General features: G+C 48.6%; 2 protein-coding genes across 5 annotated transcripts; both read right to left on the bottom strand.

Annotated features, from left to right (window-relative positions):
* Window positions 1-643: 643 nt before the first annotated feature.
* Sertad3 (SERTA domain containing 3) lies at window positions 644-4,493 on the bottom strand. 3 transcript variants are annotated; one of them, XM_074057131.1, is made up of 3 exons: window positions 3,934-4,492; window positions 2,449-2,583; window positions 645-1,911 (listed from the first exon to the last, which is right to left on the bottom strand). In XM_074057131.1, the coding sequence occupies exons 2-3, from the start codon at window positions 2,476-2,478 to the stop codon at window positions 1,309-1,311; spliced, it is 633 nt and encodes a 210-aa protein (XP_073913232.1). In that variant the 5' UTR covers window positions 2,479-2,583; window positions 3,934-4,492; the 3' UTR covers window positions 645-1,308. The 3 variants fall into 3 exon arrangements, with proteins under 3 accessions (XP_073913233.1, XP_073913232.1, XP_020022504.1); XM_074057132.1 differs by lacking the exon at window positions 2,449-2,583 and having other exon boundaries at window positions 644-1,911; window positions 4,018-4,493; XM_020166915.2 differs by lacking the exon at window positions 2,449-2,583 and having other exon boundaries at window positions 646-1,911; window positions 3,934-4,489.
* Window positions 4,494-6,140: 1,647 nt separating this feature from the next.
* On the bottom strand, window positions 6,141-22,083 carry Blvrb (biliverdin reductase B). Of its 2 annotated transcripts, none has more exons than XM_020166954.2 (5): window positions 21,933-22,083; window positions 12,443-12,607; window positions 12,220-12,309; window positions 7,940-8,068; window positions 6,141-6,385 (listed from the first exon to the last, which is right to left on the bottom strand). In XM_020166954.2, exons 3-5 carry the CDS (start codon window positions 12,293-12,295, stop codon window positions 6,228-6,230), a joined length of 363 nt encoding a protein of 120 aa, XP_020022543.1. In that variant the 5' UTR covers window positions 12,296-12,309; window positions 12,443-12,607; window positions 21,933-22,083; the 3' UTR covers window positions 6,141-6,227. The 2 variants fall into 2 exon arrangements, with proteins under 2 accessions (XP_020022543.1, XP_020022542.1); XM_020166953.2 differs by having other exon boundaries at window positions 21,923-22,082.
* Between the last annotated feature and the right edge of the window lie 1,102 nt (window positions 22,084-23,185).

Here is a 23,185-nt window from a genome sequence, read left to right as displayed (position 1 = left end):
TTCCTAACAAAGGAAAGGTTGACTTCAGTGCTAGCCAGCCTTCTGTTGCAACACATCCTTTCCAAGAGGGCCCATGTGGCTAGGATGCTCATTATCTACCGAGTAGCAAGCCTTGAGAACAGGCCCTTGTGGTGGGGTGCAGAGCTCAATGGTAAGAATGCTTGCCTGGCATAGAGGGGGGCCTGGGCTTGATCCCCAGCACCACTAAAAAAAAAAGGAAGCTTCAGCAGCCAACTAAATTTACCTCCCTAGTCCTTGCTGTGTGACCCTGAGCAAGTGACTTGCCCTCTCTCAACTTCTGCATTTAAAAGAATTTACGTCTTGCATTTTGCAGTGCTGTGGGGCCAAACCCAGAGTCTAAGACATGCTATGCAAACGTTTATCACTCTTATACTCCGCGTCCAGGGTTTTCCTATGTAAAATATAATAATAAGTATCTATTTCTACATAACCCTGAGGATTAAAGGATTTAATTCAAATAAAATGGGTACAATAGTACTCTTAACAAGCACTCAGTAACTGTTATATACAATGTGACACCTGCTCCACCTTTGGCAGGGAAAGAGGACAATGCCTAAGAAACTTACCAGGTCCTTCCAATCACTCCAGTGAATTTACAAATTTAAGGCAACACTGCTTCTTCCAAAATATTTTTATTAAAAAAAAAAAAAAATTACAAAAAAATCCAAAAAAAAAAAAAAAGCCACCACAAACCCTGCCTTTCATTTAAATAATTCGGCATGAAGCAGTTTGGTTTCCACCCTTATTGCACGTGGTCCGGCCTGGTTATGAATCAGGAGGCTGTTGGGACTGGGGCCCTGCCGAGGAAGTGGGGTTCAGCCGGTGGGGGAGGAAGAGACCAGCCCCTCCTCCTCCCTAAATAGGCAGAACATGGGTTTCCAGAGCAGCCTGGTATCACACAGCTGTCACCCTTTGACAGGCCCAGCTTGATCTTCCCTGAGGCCCCTGTGGTCACTAGGGGAGTGGGAACTGAAGGCAGAAGAAACGTAGACGTAGAGAATCAGACTCCCAGTAACAGAGTCTCAATAAGGCATCTGGAGATAAATTAATTCAGGAGCATCCACCTTCACAGAAGGCTGTGGTAACCAGACAGACACACATGCAAGAGTTCGTGGAACCCTGAAATGGGATGGAAGGAGGCCAGTCATTGTTGAGAGCCCCCACCAAGACAGACAGACAGACAGACAGACACACACACACACACACACACACACACACACACAACCAGTCCCATCCAGGGATTAGGTCTGCTGAGGCTGACTCCAGGAGGGATCCCTGATCCCACTTTTAGGACCCCAGAATGATTTCCATAATGTGATCCAGTTCATTCCACTCCCAGGACCCCGGGGCACAGAAGAGGCTGTGTGGTGGCTCCGGGGAGGCCAGTGCAGGCTCCTTTTCCACTACAGATGTGTCAATGTCCATAAAGAAGTCATCCAGGCCAGAGTCTCCCAGGTACCGAGAGCTCAGAGCTTCTAAGAAGACTGGATCAGGTTGGGGCAGTACTTCATTCTGGAAGCCTGGGGCAGCCACTGGATTCTGGGGTGGTTCTGTCTCATCCACGGAGGTCTCTAGCTCCCTAAGGATAGAACCGATGGTGGTGGACAGCGAGAAATCCTCCTCGCCCAGAAAGAGAGGCTCTGGGGGCAGGGCAGGTGCTGGAGCCAGGCGAATGGCAGCCTGAAGCTGTTGCAGGGTGTTGTGGATGAGGACGTGCCTGAGGAGGCTGGGGGATCGGGGGCCCAGGCTGCGCTGGACTTTGTCTAAGGAGATGCGCAGCAGGGCTTGCTGGGAGCTCTGAAGGCCAGCTGGACTCCAGTCCCACTTCTCAGTCTCCTCCTCCTCTTCCAAATCTGAGTGTTTCCTCTTCACCCCTCCCACCATGATGCCCTGCAGAGAGATGAGAGGACAGTCAGGCACAAGGGCTTTCAGATCCCCCCTCCTCAGGCAGGCTTATATAGTTATGGGTGATTTTTAATGATCAGAACCTCTGCGTACTCATCTACATAAAATGCATAAAGTCTGAATCCTACAAGGCCTTGCATTCAATTAAGAATACAAGATGTGGCCGGGCACCTGTGGCTCATCATGCCAATAATCCTAGCTACTTGGGAGACCGAGATCAGGAGGATTGAGGTTAGAGGCAAGCCCAGGGAACTAGTTTGCAAGATCCTATCTCCAAAACAACCAGAGCAAAATGGACTGGGAATGTGTGTGGCTCAAGTGGTAGAGTGCCTGCTTTTCGGAGTGAAGCTCTGAGTTCAAACCTGTCTCACAAAAAGACAAAAAAACCACCACCACCAACATGTGGACTTAAATGTAGATTGGCTTCAATCAAGCTAATTTCCAAAATAAGGATCCTAACTCAAGTCTCTATGGTCTTAAAACTATTCCTCCACAGTAATTTTTTTCAAACGTGTCACCCACCACACAAGTGTAGAGTACAGAGTCCTGCATCAAAATGAGGGAATCCTGGGTTTGAATTCTGCCTTTGGCCACTGCTCAGCTGTGTAATTTTGGGAAGTGACGTGGTGTCACCTCTCTGGTCCCCAGTTTCTTCATCTGTAAAATGGGGATTGTAAAAATACTTCAAGCCACATCGCCAAGGAGATCCTCACATGTAATATGCACAGCCACAGAACACAGGAAGTACTAAACAAGAGTTAATTACTATGTATTTGGTCAATAATTTTATTGAATTCCTACTACATTCCTGCCACCCAGAGCCCTATTAGAGCATCTACCTGTCAATATTTTTTTTTTTTTACAGGGAGGATATTTCTGTTCTTGCCTTCTTCCAACACTAACTGGGAGTGCTCCCAAAAGCAGGGAAGGGACCTTCCTCATTCCTTCCATCCGCGTCTTCAAATTCCCCCAAAGCGCGCCCCAGAAAAAAACTTGCTAGAAGGCAACTAACGCAAACCCGCCCCCAGCCAGCCACCCAACCAGACTTCGGCATTCCACAGGCCCGCCCCCTCCCTGTGTCTCTATTCAGCACCCAGGAACGCCCCAGTTTGCCCCATGGCTTCCTGGGAAATGTGGACTCACAGCCGCCAGGTACATGCACTGACGTCGAGCACTACTACAATTCCCAGAGGGCCCTGCTTGCCAACCGGACGAAACTCCCCCGCCCTCCCTCAGGACATGCGCAGAGGGGCCCGGGATGGTGGGGGAAGGGAACCCGGACGTCCAGCTGCCGGGCGCCAGCCGAGCCCCGCCCTCCATTGCCTCCGGGGCGGCGGGTCTGAGCTCCACGCCCGGAGCACCCCTCCCCCACCCGACTCCAGCTCTAAAACTGCTTTCTCCCGGTCTCTACCATTCCAGAAGGAATTTTCCCCCAAAACTCGGGTCCAGAGCCCCAGGTCCCGTCACGTCGCTCAAAGACGACAAATGCTCTCCGATATGCTTCCTTATTCTCCAGGCTTTCTAACGTCTCTAGACCACCTCCAAAGTTCCCGTCCGGCCCCAAGAACCGAACATTTCACTCGGCTCTCCCCGCAGCGGCGTCTTGGAGTCTAAGAGTCTTCTCTGGCTTCTCCAAGTGCTCGGGAGCCCAGCCTTAAACTTCTCACACCATTTCCAGAACACGATGGAGCTCCTAATTCAGCTCGTTCGGGAGTTCCAAACTGTCCTAACTTTCAGATTCTCTGCCCCAAGTTTCTTCCCTGCGTTCTCTCGCGTCTCCAAACACCTCGTGTCGCAGTTTTAAACTCCCTCCACTTAAAAAAAAAAAATCCTGCCTTGCCCTCCGCCCTGGATTTCAAGCTCAGTCGCTGTTCCTCCAGACCTCCAAACCCCATCAGTCCACCCTTAATCAGCGTCCTCCACTCCAGCCCACACCCCGCCTCTGCCAATTTCGGGGGCGCTCCAACCCACCCCAAGGTAAGCCCCAAATCAGGCGGCCACGCCTACCTCAACTGCCAGGTTCGCAATGACCACCTTCTGGAATGTCTGCGGCACTGCGACCCACCAGTACAGAGTAGAGACTTCGCTCACCTCCTTCCCGGGGCCTCTCGATCTGGCCTAAGGCCACTCAGCTCCGCCCCCGAGCCGAGCCGCAAGCCGCGATTGGCTGGAGTCTTGCCCGCTGAGGGGCGCCGATTGGCTGGGCGGAGCCATCGCCGGACGCCAGGCACCGCCCGACTTGCCCGCAATTCCCCAGCGCCCGGGACCATTTAAAGGATTTTGACTCGTCAGGGGCAGGGCTTCGTCTCTAGGGAGGACGGTGGCGGGACAGGCAGGACCACTTCCCTCATCTCTGCGAGGGTCCGTGCTTCGAAGTGGTCACCATTGATCTCTGAGACCCCTTTAGACCAGTTCTGAACGCCATCTCGGAGGAAGACCGGATAGCCCCACCCATCCCGTACCGCCTCCCTCGCTTTTCAGGAGGGAGGGGCTGGGCAGCTGGCGGAGGCCACGCCCCCGGGGTTCCCTGAGATGGCGCATTAAGTAGTTTAGCCAGTAGTTTGGCGCGGCCTCCGTTGCCTGGACGACCGCGGCCCCGCCTCTCCTCTGTCCTGTCTCCCGCCCCCCCCCCCGCCCCCGCAACACACCAGGTCGGAGACCCCTTTTAATCCTTTCTCAGCGCGTAGTCTGGTGGTCCCTCCTGGATTCCTCTGGAGCCCGTCTTCCCACTCTCTGGATACCCTTTCTGCTGCTGGGAACTATTCATGGCTTCACATTGCCCTGGAGACAAAGTCCAAACTCCTTACCTTTTTTTTTTTTCCGCTGTACTGGAGTTTGAGCTCAAGGCCTACATCTCAAGCCACTCCACCAACTCTTTTTTGTGATGGGTTTTTCGAGATAGCTTCTCACGAACTATTTGCCAGGGCTGGCTTTGATCCGGGATTCTCCTGATCTCTGCCTCCTGGGTAGCTAGAATTACAGGCGTGAGCCACCAAGGGCCCGGCTCTCTTTTTTTTGAGACAGGGTCTCTATGTAGCTGAGGCTGGCCTCTCCCGATCTTCCTGCCAAAGCCCTTGTGTCCTAGGATTGTAGACGTGCCACCAGGCCCGGTTTAAACTCCTTACCTTTGCCACAAAGCATTTCCAGATCTGCTCTGTGCCGCCCTCCTTGCACTTTACGTTCACTTTTAGTTTTTTGGGGTTTTTTTGGTGGGATTGGGGTTTGAACTTAGGATTTCATGTTGCAAAACAGGCGCGCTACCGCTTGGGCCATACCTCCACTCCATTCAGGAAGTATTTACCTGGGCTGGCCTTGAACCGCGATCCTCCTGATCTCATCCTCCCAAGTAGCTTAGAATAGCTTTTCTAAAATGGCTCCAGTAGCCCGGCAAGAAGGACCACGGCGAGTTTTGCCTGTTTTCTTTCCTACCTCATCTCCTGAAAGATATCTACCCAAAAAAACATGCCAGGTCCATAGCAAGCAGTCAACAATGAGAATGAATGGACTCAGGCTCTTTAAACTTAATTACCCCAATTCCTATGCTGCAGCTCATGGAAACCATCTCGAGCCAGGGCCAGTGGTAGAGTGCTTGCCTAGCAAATGCCGGCATCAGCAAAACAAATAAATTAAAAAACAAACCTGATTTTCAACTTCCTTGCCGTAAAACCTCAGACAAAAGCTCTACTTTTTACAATAACTGCATTACTGCTCCATGGACCATTTTCTTAGTCAGCCGTCTTCGCCTCACCTCAGAACAGCAGCACTATTTACTGTAGGGGACAGACAGATTTCAACTCTTCAGAGGAGCTGAGACCTTTCTGGCTCCCTGGCCTTTGCTCATGTTTCTTCTGCTGGGACTCCAAAACCTTCTCTTGGTTCATTCTTATCAAAACAGGTTTCAGATTGGACATACACTCCTCTTCCATAAAGCCCCTTTTGCTCCTCAAGCACTACGTGCTTCCTGCAAAGGAGCCCTGGCCATTCTGGGTTGTCACTGTCAGGGGCGGGGCTCTCTCACCCACTGAATTGTGAGAACTGGGAAAGTGGTGGCTCATGGCTACCATGGCCACCACTGGCTCTCAGCACAGGGCTGGGCATAGACAAGGGACTAAATAAACTTATAAATGAACGAATAAATGAATGAACACCACACACAGAGACAGAGACATTGCAATTTTCACAGGTCGAGACAGAGTCAAAGTTAGGTCCTCTAATAATTTGAAGCTCTTGGTTCAAGATTTATTGCTCCCCCTTTGTGGCTCATTTCTCAACCTGTTATCCTCCTAGACAAGGCCAGGGTTCTAGTCGTACTGGTGGGATGGATAGGTGCTGTGACCATTGTACTCATCGGTGGTAAGGCAGTGCAACATGAAGTGGCCCAGGTCATGTTTGGAGATGACCCTTGAGGGCCCTCGTCCATCCAGTGTCACTGTGTAGGCCCCAGTTAGCGGCTGGTCCCCTGTGAGGTAATGACAGAGGGGATGGGTGAAGCAGATGTTCTTTTTTGTGTGTGTGTCACGAGTTTGAACTCAGGGCTTCTAGCTTCCAAAGCCTGCGCTTTACTGCTTGAGCCACATCTCCAGTCTGTTTTTCACTCTGGTGATTTTGGAGATGGGGTCTTGCAAACTATTTGTTGGGGCTGGCCTCCAGCTATGATCCTCCAGATCTCAGCCTCCTAAGGAACTAGGATTATAGGCGTGAGCCATAGGCACCTGGTCCAGATGATCTGCCTCAGTCTTTGGAGTGGTTGAATTACAGGTGTGCACCACCATTTCCAGCAGTAGATATCCTTCTGCTCCCTCAACAGGTGACCACGGAAAGCCCTTCCCAGGGTACCTATGTGTGTCCTTCACTTAGCAGCTAAGCAGCAGGTGCCTAGCTATTCCACAAATCCCTGTTGATTTTCTGTTGTGGGCCAGTTTGGTACATGTGAAGTAGTGTTTCATGGTGGCTTTAATTTGCATTCTCCACATGGCCAATTAAGTTGATAGTATTTGACATTTGTGCATTCTCTGTAGTGGAGTATCTCTTGCTAACTTTTATCCATTTTTTTCTAATTTGATTACTTCTGTTTTAACTGTTGAGTTTTGAGAATTTTTTGGTGGGACTGGGGTTTGAACTCAGAGCTTTGCACTTGTGGCTTGAACCACACCTCTAGTCCATTTTGCTCTGAGTATTTTGGAGACAGGGGTCTCAAGAACTTGTTCTTTTTTTTCAGTGATGGAACCCAGGGCCTTGGGCGTGCAAGGCGGGTCCTCTCTCACTAAGCTTTGCTCTTGGCTCCACCTAGGTCTTTCATAGTGGGGAGAATGGACAGGCATAGGTGGCTGTTAAGAGGACATCTGATGGCTGCACTATGGTAATTAAAAATATCTGAGCCATGCATGGTGAGGAATGCCTGTGATCCCAGCACTCAGTAGGCTGAGACAGGAAGATTGAGAGGTCAAGGCCAGCCTGGAAACTACATAGTAAGACCCTGTCTCAAAAATAAATAAGTAAATAAATAAACAAAAATATCAAGGCTGGAGTGTGGCTCAAGTGGTAGAGCTCCTGCCTAGCAAGCTCAAAGTCCTGAGTTCAAATCCCAGCACCTTACCAAAAATAAAAGGAAAAAAATCTGACTGAACTGAAAGAGACCAATAAACTTAGGGACCAAACATAGTATGACCAGAAACAGCCTGGAAAAAGCACACAGCGTCATCCATGTGGCATTCCTGTCCCAAATGTTTGATCGGAATTTGTAAGAAGACAGCCAGAAAAATCTAAAATGTGAAGAGCTTGTATTTCTTGGTTTGTTCTTTCAGACAAGGGCTTGCTAGGTAGCCCAGGCTGGCCTTGACCTTTTGATCCTCCTACCTCAGCCTCCTGAGTGTTCAGATTACTGGCATGAGCCATCAAGCCTGGCTCAGTGTTTACAATTTTAGGGTGACCAGAGAAGGCCCACAGATCCCTCCAGAGGGCATGAGGGAACAGGCTGGTGGCAAGAGTATCCCTGGGTCCCCATCCCACTCACCTATGTGTGGCGGCATCACAGCCACGTACTTCAAACCTGACTCCTGCAGCACCTTGTGCATCCGGATGTGGTCGTCAGTCACGTCCTGCAGGCGTGGGGGCACCTTTGTTGGGTCCCATAGCAGGAAGGCTGCACGGTGGGGAATACATGGCAGGGTCAGGCTGGGCTGTCCTGTCTAGGTGGCAGGACAGAATCCTTCAGTAGTTCAGCACTGCCTTTCAGCTGCCACAACAAGGGTCACTCTGGCCACTTCTCTCACTCCACAGAACAGCCAGCAGATCACGCCAGTTCTAAATCTGACCCCCTTCTCTCTCACTTGGTCCTGTGCACTGTGACCTCTTGCCCTTGCCCCACAACCTTACAGCCAGAGGAAGCGTGTGAACACCCGAGTGGGGTGTTATTGGTGGTTTCTCATCTCACTCAGAGTCAAAGCCAAGTCATCACCAGGTGTGGTGGTGCACATCTATAATTCCAGCACTCAGAGGGCACAGAAAGGAGGATTGAAGTTTGAGGCCAGCCTGAGCTGCATAGCGAGACCAAGGGCTGGGGTAGAGCACTTGTTTACCACATGCAAGGCCCTAGGTTCTACCCCCAGCACCACAAAAAAAGAAAAGAAAAGAAAAAAAAAAAAAGCCAGGTTCTCACCATGGTCACTTCCACCTGATCTGGCCCCACTAGCTCTCTGACATCACAGCCCAGCCTGCTCTTCTTCAATTGCTCTGTGCAGCCACACTGAGCCTCACAGCTTTTGCAATTGCTGATCCCTCCATCCCAATGAAGTTCTCTCTCATGACTCCTTCTTTTGCTTGCAGACTTTGTTCACTTTGTTCAAAGGTCACCTCTTGGTACATCTTCCCCTAACCATCCTATTTCAAATTGCACCCAAGGCTGGGCATGGTGGTACACACCTATAATCCCAGCTATTCAGGAGAAGGAGGTAAGAGAATCGAGGTCTGAGGCTGGCTTGGGAAAACTTATGAGACTATCTGAAAAACAAACTAAAAAGCAAAAGCACTGGGGGCTTGGCTCAAGTGGTACAGTGCTTGTCTAGCAATCTTGAGGCCCTGAGTCCAATCCCCAATTCTGCCAATAAAAGTACATAAATAAATTGTACCCCACCCCAGCTTAGACAATCCCTTACCCTGCCTGGTGTTTTCTCTAGCAGCCTTTTGTGCCATCAATGCCACTGTTACCCCTGGACCTAACTTACTATCTCTCTCTCCTACTAGGAGGCTCTACGTGGCAGCAACTTTGTCTATCATTTTACCTTCCCCATTCCCAGTCCTCAAGGGGCCTGGACCTCTGCAGGTGCTCAGCAAATAGTTCTTCTTCTTCTTTTTTTTCAGTAGTGGGGCTTGAATTCAGGGCCTTCACCTTGAGTCACTGCACCAGATTTTTGTGAAGGGTTTTTCAAGATAACGTATCACAAACTATTTGCCCAGGCTGGCTTCAAACAGAGCTCCTCCTGATCTCTGCCTCCTGAGTATCTAGGATTGTAGGTGTGAGCCACTGGTGCCAGGCTTAGCATATATTTCTTGAAGACATTACTTAGCCTTGGCTAAACTAGAACAGGAGCTCACCTTTATAGAATTCTTACCATGTCCCAACTATGCTAAATGTGTTAGGAGCAGTTTGGATAGATAAAAGCGTGTGCTGCAGAGAGGCTCAAATTCTGGGTCTACACATTGGCCAGCTGCCTGTATCTCCATGTGTAAACTGGGATGATGTACGTGCTGGTGTTGGGGCTGAGGGTGTAGCTCAGTGGTATGGTGTGTGCATAAGGCCCTAGGTTCTAGACACAGCACCAAAAAAAAAAGTTGGAGTTAATGCTGGTGGTTACGACAAGGTCTGGCACAAAACAAACTCACTCGCTGGTCACTGTGATGTCATTAATTCACTACAGCAGGATTCCCTGTTTACAAATGAGAAAACTGAGGTTCAGGGCATGAGGTGGAGGCTCAATGCCACAGGGCCTTGGGGTACAACCTCTTCATTCTGCATTGCGGCAGCCTCTGGTCTGCAGCCGCAGTCTCAGATCTGCTCTGTTTCTCACTCTTGTGTTTTTTTAACGGTACTTGGGATGGAACCCAGGATCCTGTGCACGTGAGGCAAGATCTGTCATTGGAATCACATTGCCAGGCCTTTTTTTTTTTTTTTCTTTTTTTGGCAGTACTGGATACCAACACTCTAGGTTATTGCTGTTGTTTTGTTTCATTTTGAGAGGGGTCTCACTACATAGACCAGGCTAGTCTCAAACTCACCATCTTCTTGCAATCTAGATGGGATTACAGGTATGTGACACCACACTAGCTATATTCTGGGTTTATTTCTAAGAATCTTCCTCTTCTTCGTCTTTTTTTTTCTGGCAGCACTGGAGTTAGAACTCAGGGCCTCATGCTTGTTAGTCAGGTGCTCTACAACTTGAGCCACTCTGCCAGCCCTCAGGCACCTCTTTCAAAATAACCTTTGCAGCCAGGCACCCGTGGCTCACGCCTGCAATCCTAGCTACTTGGAAGACTGAGATTGGAAGGATCTCAGTTCAAGGCCAGCCCAGGCAAATAGTTTGAGAGACCCTATCTCCAAAATAACCAGAGAAAAATGGGCTGGGGGGTGTGGCTCACACGGTAGAGCACCTGTAAGTGGGAAGCCCTGGGTTCAAACCCTAGTTCCACCAAAAAAAAAAAAAAAACCCAAACTTCCCAAACTACAATGGATTGTACTCTATGCTCTTAGGACAGGGTCTTTCTAATCTTTGACATTAAAACTTGCTAGGCAGGCACTTTTACCACTTGAGCCACTCCACCAGCCTTTTTTTTTTTTTTTTTGGTGGCACTGGGGTTTGAACTCAGGGCCTCAAGTAAAACTTGAATAAGGAAGGAAGCTACTCTTAATAACTAGGGGCTGTTAGAGACCTAGAGTTCTTTCCTCAGGTGTGACGACAGTACTATGTTCTAGAAGAGGAAGTTCTCCCTCCTCTTCCCTCCTCCTCCTTGCAAAGGAATTTCTGAAGAGGTCCCTGGGCCTGAAACTCCACATCAAATAGTTTAGGAAAAGTTTGTATATGCATGTGAGTGTAGATAAATCAATTGTGATAAACATCAACAATTTTTGAGTTAAGGCAGGAATACAGGTGTTCATTCTACTATTCTTTCTATTTTTGTTTGAAAATTTTTACAATAAAAATTGAAAGCCAGGAATGCACAGCTGTAATCCCAGCACTTGGGAGGCTGAGGCAGGAAGATCCCAAGTTCCAGAGCAGCCTGGGTTAATTTTTTTTTTTGTAGGTTTGGGATTAGTTTTCCACTTTAAAGGTTGAGGGAAAATCACCATAAATGGTTTTGCTTCCTGCTCTTCATCTAGATCTGGCCTCCATGACTTTGCTCTTACTGCCCCTGTGCCACCTGCATGGTTACTGCCACCATGTAGTCTTCCCTGTGGAGATAGCCTGGCATACCTCTCACTCTGCTGGCCACAGCAGTGTGAACCCAGGCAAGTGACCCATTAGCCTTGCTGTGCACCTACTGTATTTTATATGCAAAGGAATTCTTGGCAGTACTAGGATTTGAACTCAGGACTTTGTGCTTGCTAGGCAGCCACTCTACCACTTGAGCTACACTTGAGCCCTATGCAAAGGAAGGCTATGAGGCTTTCATCCCTAATAAGCACTCAATAGATGCTGCTGGCACTAACTGCTCCTGCTGGACACGGTGGTCTTCCTTTTAGATAACTCAGGGCAGCTTTTCATTTTTTCTGGTTTGGGAATGGAACTAGGGCCTCACACATGCTAGGCAAGCGCTCTACATTCCCAGCCCCGGAGGGCACCTGTTTCTTTAATCTCTCCATAACTGGGGGCTCCAGGAAGGTAGTGAGCTGGTGTATACCACACCTCTACGACTTCCTCAGGGAAGTCCCACTCACCTCTCTCTGGCTTCCTCTGGGCTCCCTTATTTCTCCCAGGATCCTTTGCTTCTCCTATCCTGGCTCTGACACCTCTCCCCATCCCCCACTGTGCCTCCTCCATCCTGGCCCTGCTTATCTGGGATGTCAGCTCAGTCCCAGATCTGTTCACCACTTCTGTCTCCTCTGTGGGCCCTGTCCAGGCCTGCATTGTTCAGCCCTATGTCCCTGGAATCACCCAGCAAGGTTAGGGCACACACCTGGTGCTCAGTAAATGCACAGTAACTTGGAGTGTCTTCAATATCACCTCTCAGAGAGCCCTCGGTTGCCTGCCCAGTACCCACCCTCCAGTTCAGCCCCACCTCCATGACCCCACCACCCACCCGAGGTGCAGGCCACGACCTTGTCCACTCCATGAGCTTTCATGGCTGCCACAATGTTTCGGGCACCCTCGGACATCACTGTAGTGGGACCTTAGAGAAGACAGAGAGCGGCTGTCACTGGTGGGCGGTGGTGGTGGCAGCGGCAGGGGTGGGGCTGGGGGTGGGGGCGGTGCTGGGGGCCGAAGTGGAGGGGTGGGCCGTGGGCAGAGGGGGGGCTCAGTACTGAGGTCACTGCCAGTGCCCAGCAGCACAATGACAGCATCCTGCCCGGCAACCGTCTTGTCCACATCAGCTGCCCGCAGAACGTCACCCACTACCACGTGGGCCGGCTGGGGGCCCTCCGACGGCAGCCTGGCGGAGTCTCGCACCAGCACGGTCACTTCGTAACCTGTGGGCAAAGAGGAGCAGAGCAGCGGGTCAGCGGGCTTGTGGGATGGCACTCCTGAGTCCTGGAAGGTCCCATGAACTCTTAAATCCATCCGCCAGATCCCCTGCTCTGACAGTGAGCTTCGAACATTTTTTGTTTGTTTTACATGTGGAATACAATAATTCTACTTGATTATCAATATCGAGTTTGCTTTTTTTTTTTTTTGCAGTGCTGGGGTTTGAACTCAAGGCTTTGCACTTGCTAGACAGGTATTCTATTGCTTTGAGCCACGCACCCAGCCCTCTTAAAACATTTTTTGCTAGTAAACCCGTGGTTGATGTCCAGCTAGTTCTTAAACTAGGGTGATGCTTTTATGCTGATCCACAAATAAACCATACAGCGACCTCCACGGGCCTCTCCCTGCCCCAGACTTCCCCACCTTCCAGCAAGGAAAGGGATAATGCCTGGTAAGTCACTGCTTTATGTCATCACCCATGGTCCTAGGGGAAGTAGAAGGACCAAGCTCCCAAAGACTGACTGATTCTGGAACTGGTCCCAGACCCTGCGCCTGGCCTTGCTTCTGGAGGCCCATCTCCACCCTCGTGGTCCTTAGGATTTTGAAGGCAGGGGATGTAGCTCTGGGGTCAAGCACTTGCCAACCCTGGGTTCCATCCCCAGCTCTGTAAACAAACAGGTGGACAGTTCTATTTCTTCCCCCTCCAAACCACACACACAAATATTAAAGTTCACCATGGACATATTTCTTCTTTTGTTTTAAACAGTGGCAAAGGAGCTGGGGATGTAGCTCAGTGGTTAAGTGTTTGCCTAGTATGTACAAGGCCCTGGATTCGATCCCTAGTACTGCCAGATAAAATAAATAAACAGTGGTAAAGGACGTTGGTGTTTCAGTGTATGGTAATGGTGGTATTTTAAAAATAAAATGACAGATTATCTGTTATGGGCTGGATGTTTGTGACATTCCCCCTCCCTTTATATGTTGAAAACATAACCCCCTGTTGTGTTTGGAGGTGGGGCTTTAGGGAGGTGAATGACTTTGAGGAGGGTGAGGTCCCCATTATGTGATTAGTGTTCTTATAAGAAAAGGAAGACAGACCAGAGATCTGTCTCTCCCTCCACCATCCCAGAGCACAGAAAGCAGCCAACTGCAAGACCAGAAATTGCTCCTCAGCAGGGACTGAACCTGCTGGTGTCTTGACCTTGGACTTTCTCAGCCTCCACAACTGTGAGAAAAACTATCTGCTACTTAAGCCACTCAGTCTATGGCGTTCTGTTATAGTAGCTCAAACTCACTGAGCCAACCAGCACGCCTTAGCGAAGTAGCTGATGGTGGGGCAGGGAAAGGACAAAATGAGGCCCGGCTTTTTTTCTTTTTTTTGGGGTGGGGGGAAGGGGTGGTATTGGACTTTGAACTCAGGGCTTCATGCTCTACCACTTGAGCCACGCCCCCAAGCCTTAAGGTGACACTAATAATAGTCTCAAATTTACAGGGTTGTTGTGGGTTTAAATTACATATCTAAAAGCTTAGTGTAGGGCTGGTGGAGTGGCTCCAGTGGTAGAGCACTTACCGAGTGTGAGGCCCTGAGTTCAAAGTGTTAGGACCGCCAAAAAAAAAAAAAAAAAGTAAAAGCTTAATGTAGTCAGTTGACTTTCGACAAGGGTGCTAAGAAAGAATAGTGTTTTGAACAATGGTGCTAAGACAACTGGACAGCCACAGGTAAGAGATGTGAATTTGGATTCCTACCTCACAACACATATAAAAAATTAGCTCAAAATGATTTAAGATCTAAATGTAAGCAAAGCCTATATAATTTTGGAAGAAACACAGTCATAAATCTTTATGACTTTAGATTAGGTGATGGTTTCTTAGCTACAATACCAAAAGCACAAGCAAGAAAAGGAAAAATAAGCCAGGCGCCGATGGCTCACACCTGTAATCCTAGCTACTCAGGAAGCAGAGATCAGGAGGATTGAGGTTTGAAGCCAGCCTGGACAAATAGCTTTGAGACCCTATTTTGTAAAAATCCTTCACAAAAAAGGGCTGGTGGAGTAGCTCAAGGGATAGGCCCTGAGTTCAAGCCCCAGTACCAAAAAAAGAAAGAGAAGGAAAACTAAGTAAATTGGAGCCAGGCACAGTGACTTACCCCTGTAATCCTAGCTACTCAGGAAGCAGAGATAGGGTGGATTGTAGTTGAGATCAGCTAGTGGGGAGGAATTCTAAAGACCCCATCTCACTCAATAAAAAAGATGGGCAGGGTAGTTCGTGCCTGTCATCCCAGCTATAAAGAAGCGTAAATAGGAGGATCTCAATCAAGGTTGGCCAGAGCATAAAAGTGAGACCCTATTCAAGAAATAACTAAAAGCAAAAAGGACTGGAGGCATGGCTCAAGTGATAGAGCATTTTCGTGGCAAGTGCAAGGCCCTGAGTTCATATTCCAATACCTCCAACAACAACAACAAAAAGAAAGTAAAAATACAGGTTCTGGGCCAGGTGCTGGTGGCTCACGCCTGTAATCCTAGCTACTCAGGAGGCAGAGATCAGGAGGATCGTGGTTCGAAGCCAACCCTGGGCAAATAGTTCGTGAAACCTTATTTTGAAAAACCCTTCACAAAAAATTGGGCTGGTGGAGTGGCTCAAGGTGAAGACCCTGAGTTCAAACCCCAGTACTGCAAACAAACAAACAAACAAACAAAAACCCTACACACCTATTACGAGCACTACAACCATCGAGACAGACCTAAGCATTGGCGTGCTCATGGGGAAAGGGACCTCCGTGCGGTGCTCGGGGCCATGTTGACTGATGTGCTTCTTTCCAAAACAGTGTGGCAGTTCTTCAAACGACTAAGCAGAGCATATTGTGTGTCTAGGAGCAAATCCACTCTTAGACACAGACCCAAGAGAAATGAAAACCTATTTCCACCCCAAAACTTGCACATGAATGTTTACAGTAGCATTTTCATAATATCCACTGACCGCTTAATGGATAACTAAAATGTGCTATCTACACAATGAATGCCACTTGGCAATAAAAAGGAATGAGAAGCTGGGTACCCATGGCTCACGCCTGTAATTCTAGCTACTTGAGAGGCTGAGATCGGGAGGATTGAGGTTCGAGGCCAGCCCCAAGCAAATAGTTTCTGAGACTCTATCTCCAAAATAGCCAGAGCAAAATGGACTAGAAGTATGGTTCAAGCAAAAAAGCACCTGCTTGCAAGCATGAAACCTTGAGTTCAAATGCCCCCCACCAAAAATTAAAAAAAAAAAGAAAGAAAAGAATGACATACTGATACGTGCTGCAACATTAGATGAACTTTGAGTTTTTGTTTTTGTTTTGTTTTGTTTGCAGTACTGGGGTTTGAATTCAGGGCCTTGTGATTTCAGGCAGGAGCTCCACTGCTTGAGCTACGCTCCAGCCCTTTTTACTCTGATTATTTTGGAGAAAGGGTCTCGATGTTTTTTTTCCCTGGGCTGGCCTGGACTGTGATCTGCCCATTTATGCTTCCCATGTAGATGGGATGACAGTGTACACTACTGTGTCCAGCTTTTTATTGCTTGAGATGGGGTCTTGAGAACTTTTTGCCCAGGCTGGCTTCGAACCTCAATCTTCCAATCTCTGCCTCTGCCTCCTGAGTAGCTGGGATTGCAGGCCTGAGCCACGATGTCTAGCTAAGTACTTTTTTCCCTAAGTCAACCAATATCGAATCATTCCATTAACAGGAAATATCCAGAATAGGCAAATCTACACCAACAGGAAGTAGGTAAATGGGCTGGAAAATGGGGGTGGGGAGTGACTTCTAGGGACTTCCTTCTGGAATGATGAAAACATTCTAAAACAATTATGATACTATTTGCATAACTCTGTAAATATGCTGAGAACCACTGAACTGTATTTTTAAATGGGTGAATTGTACAGTATGTGAATTATAGCTCAACAGAGTTGTTATTAAAAATGCAAAAGCAAGCTGAGTACCGGTGGCTCATGCCTATAATCCTAGCTGCTTGGGAGGCTGAGATCAGAAGGATTGCGGTTTGAGGCCAACATGGGCAAAAAAAGGTAGCAAGACCCCATCTCAACCAATGTCTCCAGCAATAGTAGGAAACCTAACAGCAGCATCAAGGTTCAGGCCAGCCTAGGAAAAAGCTCCAAAATAACCAGAGCTGTGGGTGTGGCCTGAGGTTGTGGTAGAGCACTTGCCTCATAAGTGTGAAGCCCTGAGTTCAAATCCCAGTACCACCAAAAAAAAAAAAAAAAAAGAAAAGAAAAAGCAGCAGGTTCTGGTGGTGCAGGCCTGCAATCCCCATATTTGGGAGGCAGAGGCAGGAGGATCCAGAGTTTTAGACCAGTTTAGGTTATATATTGAGTTCAAGGCCAACCGGGACTACGTAATGAGACCAAAAAAACCAAACTAAACCAAATGCAAAAGTAGGGCTGGGGCTGTAATTAGGTAACAGGTTTCTTACACAAGGCCCTGGGGTTGATCCCCAGTACTACAAACAAACAAACAAAAACAAAACCCTGAGACAGATTAACCAGAAGTTTAGGGTAGTGCCTGGCACAGTGCCTGGTACTGGTTACTCGCTATTATTTTATGCCTTTTAATCATCTCACAATTTTATTCCCTGGCCTGGATTAGTCTGAGTCTCTCTCCTTCCTGGTCCCTTCCCTGGGTCTTCCCTAGGCTCCAGGGTCCTGTTCTGCCTCCTTCTCTCCAGATTCCTCAAGCGCCTAGAGCTTTGTGCTTGCCAGTTATGTCTGAGTGCCTCCCTGCTCAGACTCCTCCCCTGGTGAACCCCCTACGCCCGGCAGTGAAGCCACACCCTCACCACAGCCTGGTGGGGGTGCAAAGGGAGGCAGAGGATTGAGTCTCTCCTTTCTCTAGCACTTCTTTCAGTTCCTCAAACACACCAAGCTCTTTCCTGCCTCCGGGACTTTGCACGTGCTATGCCCTCTGCCTGAAACATCCCTGCCCCCAGTCACTTACACTTCCTCTGCTGTGGCTCTCCTGGCTGACCTGGAGAAAACCAAGAGCCCTGTGAGTCCAGGGACTGTGACATATTCATCACCACCTCCCTGACCCTTTACAAACTTGAGAGTTCAGGCTGTATGGAGACAGGGTCTTGCTATGTAGCCCAGGCTGACCTTGAACTTTTGGTTCTTCTAACTCAACCTCCTGAGTGCTATGGAAGTGGTTTTCAAATTGACCCTGCTATTTACTGGCTGAGGAACCTCATGGGACATTTTTGTTGATGGGACCTCAGCTTCCTCAACTCTGAAATGAGATCACAGCACGAAGCATGTAAAACCTCTGTGATTTCTTTTCCTAAAAGAATGACAAAACCTCAGAGAGTTGTGGGGACTTGCAGGGAGCCAAGGCAGGCACTGCCACTTCATTTGTTAAAAACTCTCCTTTACTCTATGAATATTTTTTTGGCAAACATGTTGCTAGGGTCTGAATGTTTACATCCCCTCCCTCAACTCATGCTGAAACTAATTAGCAAAGTGGGGGCTTAGCTGGGTGCTTGTAATCCTAGCCACTCGGGAGGCAGAGATCAGGAGGATCTCGGTTCAAGGCCAGCCTAGGCAAATAGTTTGAGAGACTGTATCTCAAAAATACCCAACACAAAAATTTGCTGTTCTGTTCTTTCTGTTGGTTTGTTTTGTTTTTGAGACAGGGTCTCATTATGTAGCCCAGGCTGACGAACTCAAGCTCCTCCTGCCTTTGCCTCCCAAATGCTGGGATTATAGGTGTGCCCCATCATGCCCAGCAAAGTTCCGTATTCATGAATGAGAATGGTGCCCTTACTAAAGACACCCCAGAGAGTGAGCAAGCAGTTCCCAGCATGCAAGGACGGAGTCAGTGGTGTGATGTGTGGAAGCTGGCCCTTATCAGACACCAGCAGCGCCTTGATCTTGGACTTCACAGCCTCCAGAACCATGCAAAATAAGTTTCTGTTGTTTATAAGTCACCTAGTGGCTAGTAGTTACACACCAAGTCACAGACTCTCAGATCTACCCTTTATAAAAAGCAAGAGCATGCTGGGCACCAGTGGCTCATGTCTGTAATCCCAGCTACTCAGGAGGCAGAGATCAGGAGGATCGAGATTCAAAGCCAGCCCAGGCAAATTGTTTGTGAGACCCTATCTCAAAAAAACCCATCAAAAAATAGGGCCAGTGGAGTGGCTCAAGGTGAAGTCCCTGAGTTCAAACCCCAGTACCTCAAAAAAAAAAAAAAAAAAGCAAGAGCATTTATTATGTATTTCCATACCCCTTTTATTAAAAAAAAAAAAAAAGTCCCTTACAGGCTGTACCACCAAGCCCCACTCGGTTAATTTTTTTTTTTTTTTTTGGTGGGACTGGGATTTGAAGTCAGGGCCTTGTGCTTGCAAAGCAGGACATGTACCACTTGAGCCACACCTCAAATCCTTTTTTTTGTTTTTTTTGCTTTGGTTATTTTGGAGATGGAAGTCTTGAAAAATATTTGCCTGAGTTGGCTTCAAACCTCGATCCTCCTTATCTCAGACTCTCAAGTAGCTAGGATTATAAGTGTGAGCCACAAGTGCTTGTCCTGGCTCAGTTAATTTTTTATTTTTGAATAAATTCAGACCTATAGAGAAGTTGCAAGATCCAGATTCTTCATATTTGCTTTATCCTTCTCTACATAGATATATAATTGTAATATGCACATTTATATACATTTGCATAAATACACTTACACATTTATATATATTTACCCTGAATTTGAGAGTAAGTTGTCAAGGTGATGCCTTTTTAAACATTTTTCTTTTTTTGGTGGTACTGGGGTTTGAACTCAGCACCTCGTGCTTGCTAGGCAGGCACTCTGTCACTTGAGCCACTCCTCCAGTTCCTTGAGCTTTTTTTTTTTTGTGGGACTGGGGCTCGAACTCAGGGACTCTACTGCTTGAGGCACACCTCCAGTCCAACCCCTTGAGCTTTTTTTATCTCAACCCTGGATACAAAATAGATTTCGCTGCCTGAACCAGTGCACACAAATCCATAGATATTCATATAATCTGAATTAGCTTCATCAAACCAATATTTAACATGTAATACATTTTGATACTGTTGTGACCAATTAAGTATATTTCACAACTCATGTGACCCTCAGTTTGAAAAATACAGATTCCAGCAACTCCACAAGGTAGTTATTATGCCTTTTTTTTTTTTTTTTTTTTTTTTGTGGTACTGGGGTATGGAACCCAGAGCCCTGGAGCGATTGAGGACTTTACCACTTGAGCCACACCTTTAGCTCTTTTGTTTTTATTTTATTTTTGAGATAGGATCTCACTAACTTTGCTCTACCTCTGCCTCCCAAGTAGCTGGAATTACAGACGTGTACCACCGTGCTCGGCATGTCTGTTTCAAGGATGGGGATACTGACACAATTTTAGGTAACTGGGCCAAGGTCACACAGCACGTAGGTAGAAAAAGTAAAAATTTTACCTAAGTGAGTCTTATCCATAGCCTACAGCATTCAAGGGTATAGTTCAATTAGCCAAGGAGGGCTTACTACACAGTATCTCATCCTAAGTGCCCCAGGGCAAGGACTGCTAGCTTCATTCTCACTTTACACACAGTTCTAGAGAGAAGTGGTAAGTGGCAGACCTGGCTTCTTGAATTCGGGCTGGCTGGCATGGAGTCCATGCCTGTCAGGACTCTGGCCCTACAGAATCACACTGGGGTAAAAAAAAAAAAAATCCAATTTATCCAAGCCCTTCCCGATTCTGATAGGGGCAGGGGAAACCTTTCAGACTCCCAGAAAAAGCAGGGCCTCCCCTAGGCTCCCCCCACCCTCCACATCCCCCTGGGTGCAGTCCCAGCTGTGACCAGCAGGGTGGGCAAGTGAAACCCTTGGAATTGGGGATTAAGGTGAAAATAGTCACGCGGAATCCAGATACTCAGGGTGATTCAGCACTTCTCAACTTCTTTTTCCTTCTCCACTGCCGCGGGGGAAATGCTTATCAGCAAGTTCATTTTTACTGGGAGGCCCAGGACTGTCTCTCCTCCCCGTAAGTCATGATCCTCACAAAGTCCCCAGGAAAGAGTCCAGCCTGCCTGAAAAGGAACTTCCAGAAAGACTTTTCAACCCGGGCTCAGTAGTGCTCACCTGTAATCCCAGTACTTGGGAGGCTGAGATAGGAGGATTGTGATTTTTGAGGTCAGACTCACCTACATGGGGAGATGGGGAGACCCTGTCTCGAAAAAAAAAAAAAAGCCAAGCACCAGTGTTTCATGCCTGTAATCCTAGCTACTTGAAAGGCTGAGATCAGGAGTTCAAGGCCAGCCCAGGCAAATAGTTCACAAGACCCTATCTCCTAAAATAACCAGAGCAAAATGGACTGGAGGTGTGGCTCAAGCGGTAGAGCACTTTCTTTCCAAGTGTGAAATCCTGAATTCAAACCCCAGTCCCAACAACAACAACAACAAAAAGTGGTGTTCTGGTGGCCTCCACCCTTATGGGACACTCAGATAGTCAATATCTTCAGAGTCACCAAGACTAACTGGGGTGGGACCCTATATCTGGAAGTCCCAGACCCAGTTGGGCGGTGGTAAACTCTGGAGTGAGGAGCAGAGGACACTGGGGGACCCTGCATTCTTATGGGCTCTTGGGTCATGACCACTCCAAATTTTCAGTCCTTACTGACATTCCCAGGACGAGTGTCCCCGAATCTTTACTCTTGTCTCTGTGATCTCTTTCCATTAGGTGCTCACAGCAACCTGCCACAGTAACCTTTTCAATTTCCAGCTTGGGTGTCCAAGCCAAAATCCCATGACCTTTTTTTGTTGTTCCTAAGAGCACGAACTGCGTTCAAAGTCCAGAGCTGCCGCTTACCAGCTGTGTGATGTTGGGCAAGTCACTCTCTGTTTCTCATCTGTCAAGTGGGAAAACACTAGTTCCCCGTCCACATGAGGGCTGCCCGGATTTCACACGGGTAGAGAGGAGGGCACTGCTGGGCGGCGAGCTGAAACTCTCTCTGAGTGTGCCAACAACAACCACAACTACAATCACAACCACCACATTTCATGATAGCCCTGGGGTTACACATAACTGAGCCACTGGGGTCCCCCAGGTTCCCATGGCCACTTTCAGTTTTATGTGCCTTGGACGCACTTAAAACTGAATCCCATGGCTTCCCCCATTTCGGCCTCCGTGGTCACTTGCTTTGCTCCCTGAATCTTCATACACCTGGCTGAGACACTGATGGCCCCAACCAGCCTCAGCCCGGCCTCATGACGCCCCTTCTTAACGCTCTGCGGGTATATCCCGTGATATCCCCGACCCCGTCCCGGCTCATGCCTGCTTGTACCGCCTGCGCCAGGGTGGTGAGCCCAGTCTTGCCGGTGGCACCGAAGATCGCGATCTTCTTAACAGCCATGCTGCGGGGTCCTAAGTATGCGACGCGGGAACCCAATGGCTGCTGGGCGTGCTTTCTGCACTTCTTTAATCCGAGGGACGGGGCGGAGCCTTGTCTGAGAGCCCCGCCTCAGGCCCCACCCCTGGTTTGGGTCAAAGGGAGGGGCCAAGTAGACCACGCCTCCCTCTGGGAAGAACACAAGTGGGCGGGGCTGGAGCCTGCTTGCGTTTCCTCACTGCCCAGCACCACACTCTCGGACCGCCTCTTAGACTTGGAAACCACGCCTCCATCTTCTGGGGAGGGCGAGAGTGGGCGGAGCCAGAGAAGTTGTCACTCAGTGCCCCGCCTCCACGCTCCAGCCACATGGGATGGGCAAGGCTGGACGGGAAGCCACGCCCACCGGGCTCTTCTAGCTTACGCACCCTCTCCCCGCGCTAGGGGTCCGAGGTGGCCCTTGCACTAACTTCCAGGGCTTCCTCCAACAAACAAGAGGACAAATGAGGGAGGACAGTGTAGTTGTTGGGGTGTGACACTGTGTAACTGCGAGTGTGTGACCCTAAGTAACCACAAAAGAGAGATCGATTGTGGGTGATACCTTGTGTCATCATTTGTGTTACAGTGTGACTCTGGGTGATTCCACGTGTGGTTAGCATTTGGTGCTACTCTTTTGTGACTTTGCGCTGACACTGTGGGTGACACTGAATGCCAGCTTGTGTGATATGGCATGAATGTGGGACACGTGTGAGGTTTTAGATTGTGACAGTGGTGTACACCACGTGTCATGTAAGAGTATGTGAACACTGATTCCATTTGAGTGTGTGGCTATGGGAGTTACTGTTGCGATGCTCTTTGTGATTTGCCGTGGCTGTGATGTATGAGTGTGTAACAGTGCAGGATGCGTGCCTGGGTGACAGGTTCGAGTGTTTAAATGTGTATGACACTGTGATTGTGAAGATGTGCATGATGTGTGAGTATATGACACTCAGTGACGCCCTGGAAGTGTGCGACAATGTGTGACACATATGATTGTGTGTCATACCACATTGGGGGTGGTGTCCTATTTGAGTGTGTCATAATGTGTGACACACTGTTCCAGTGTGGAACACTGTGTGACTGCGTATGGCAGTTTGAAGGTTTGACCCTGGGTGACCCCCATGCGAGGGAGTGACACCGTGTGTGGATGTGGAGAGTGTGTGACGTTGCAA

Source organism: Castor canadensis, chromosome 16 (assembly GCF_047511655.1).
Source record: "Castor canadensis chromosome 16, mCasCan1.hap1v2, whole genome shotgun sequence".
NCBI classification, from domain to species: Eukaryota; Metazoa; Chordata; class Mammalia; order Rodentia; family Castoridae; genus Castor; species Castor canadensis.
Note: the sequence above shows the minus strand (reverse complement) of the source record. Positions and strands in the feature narration are given on the sequence as shown.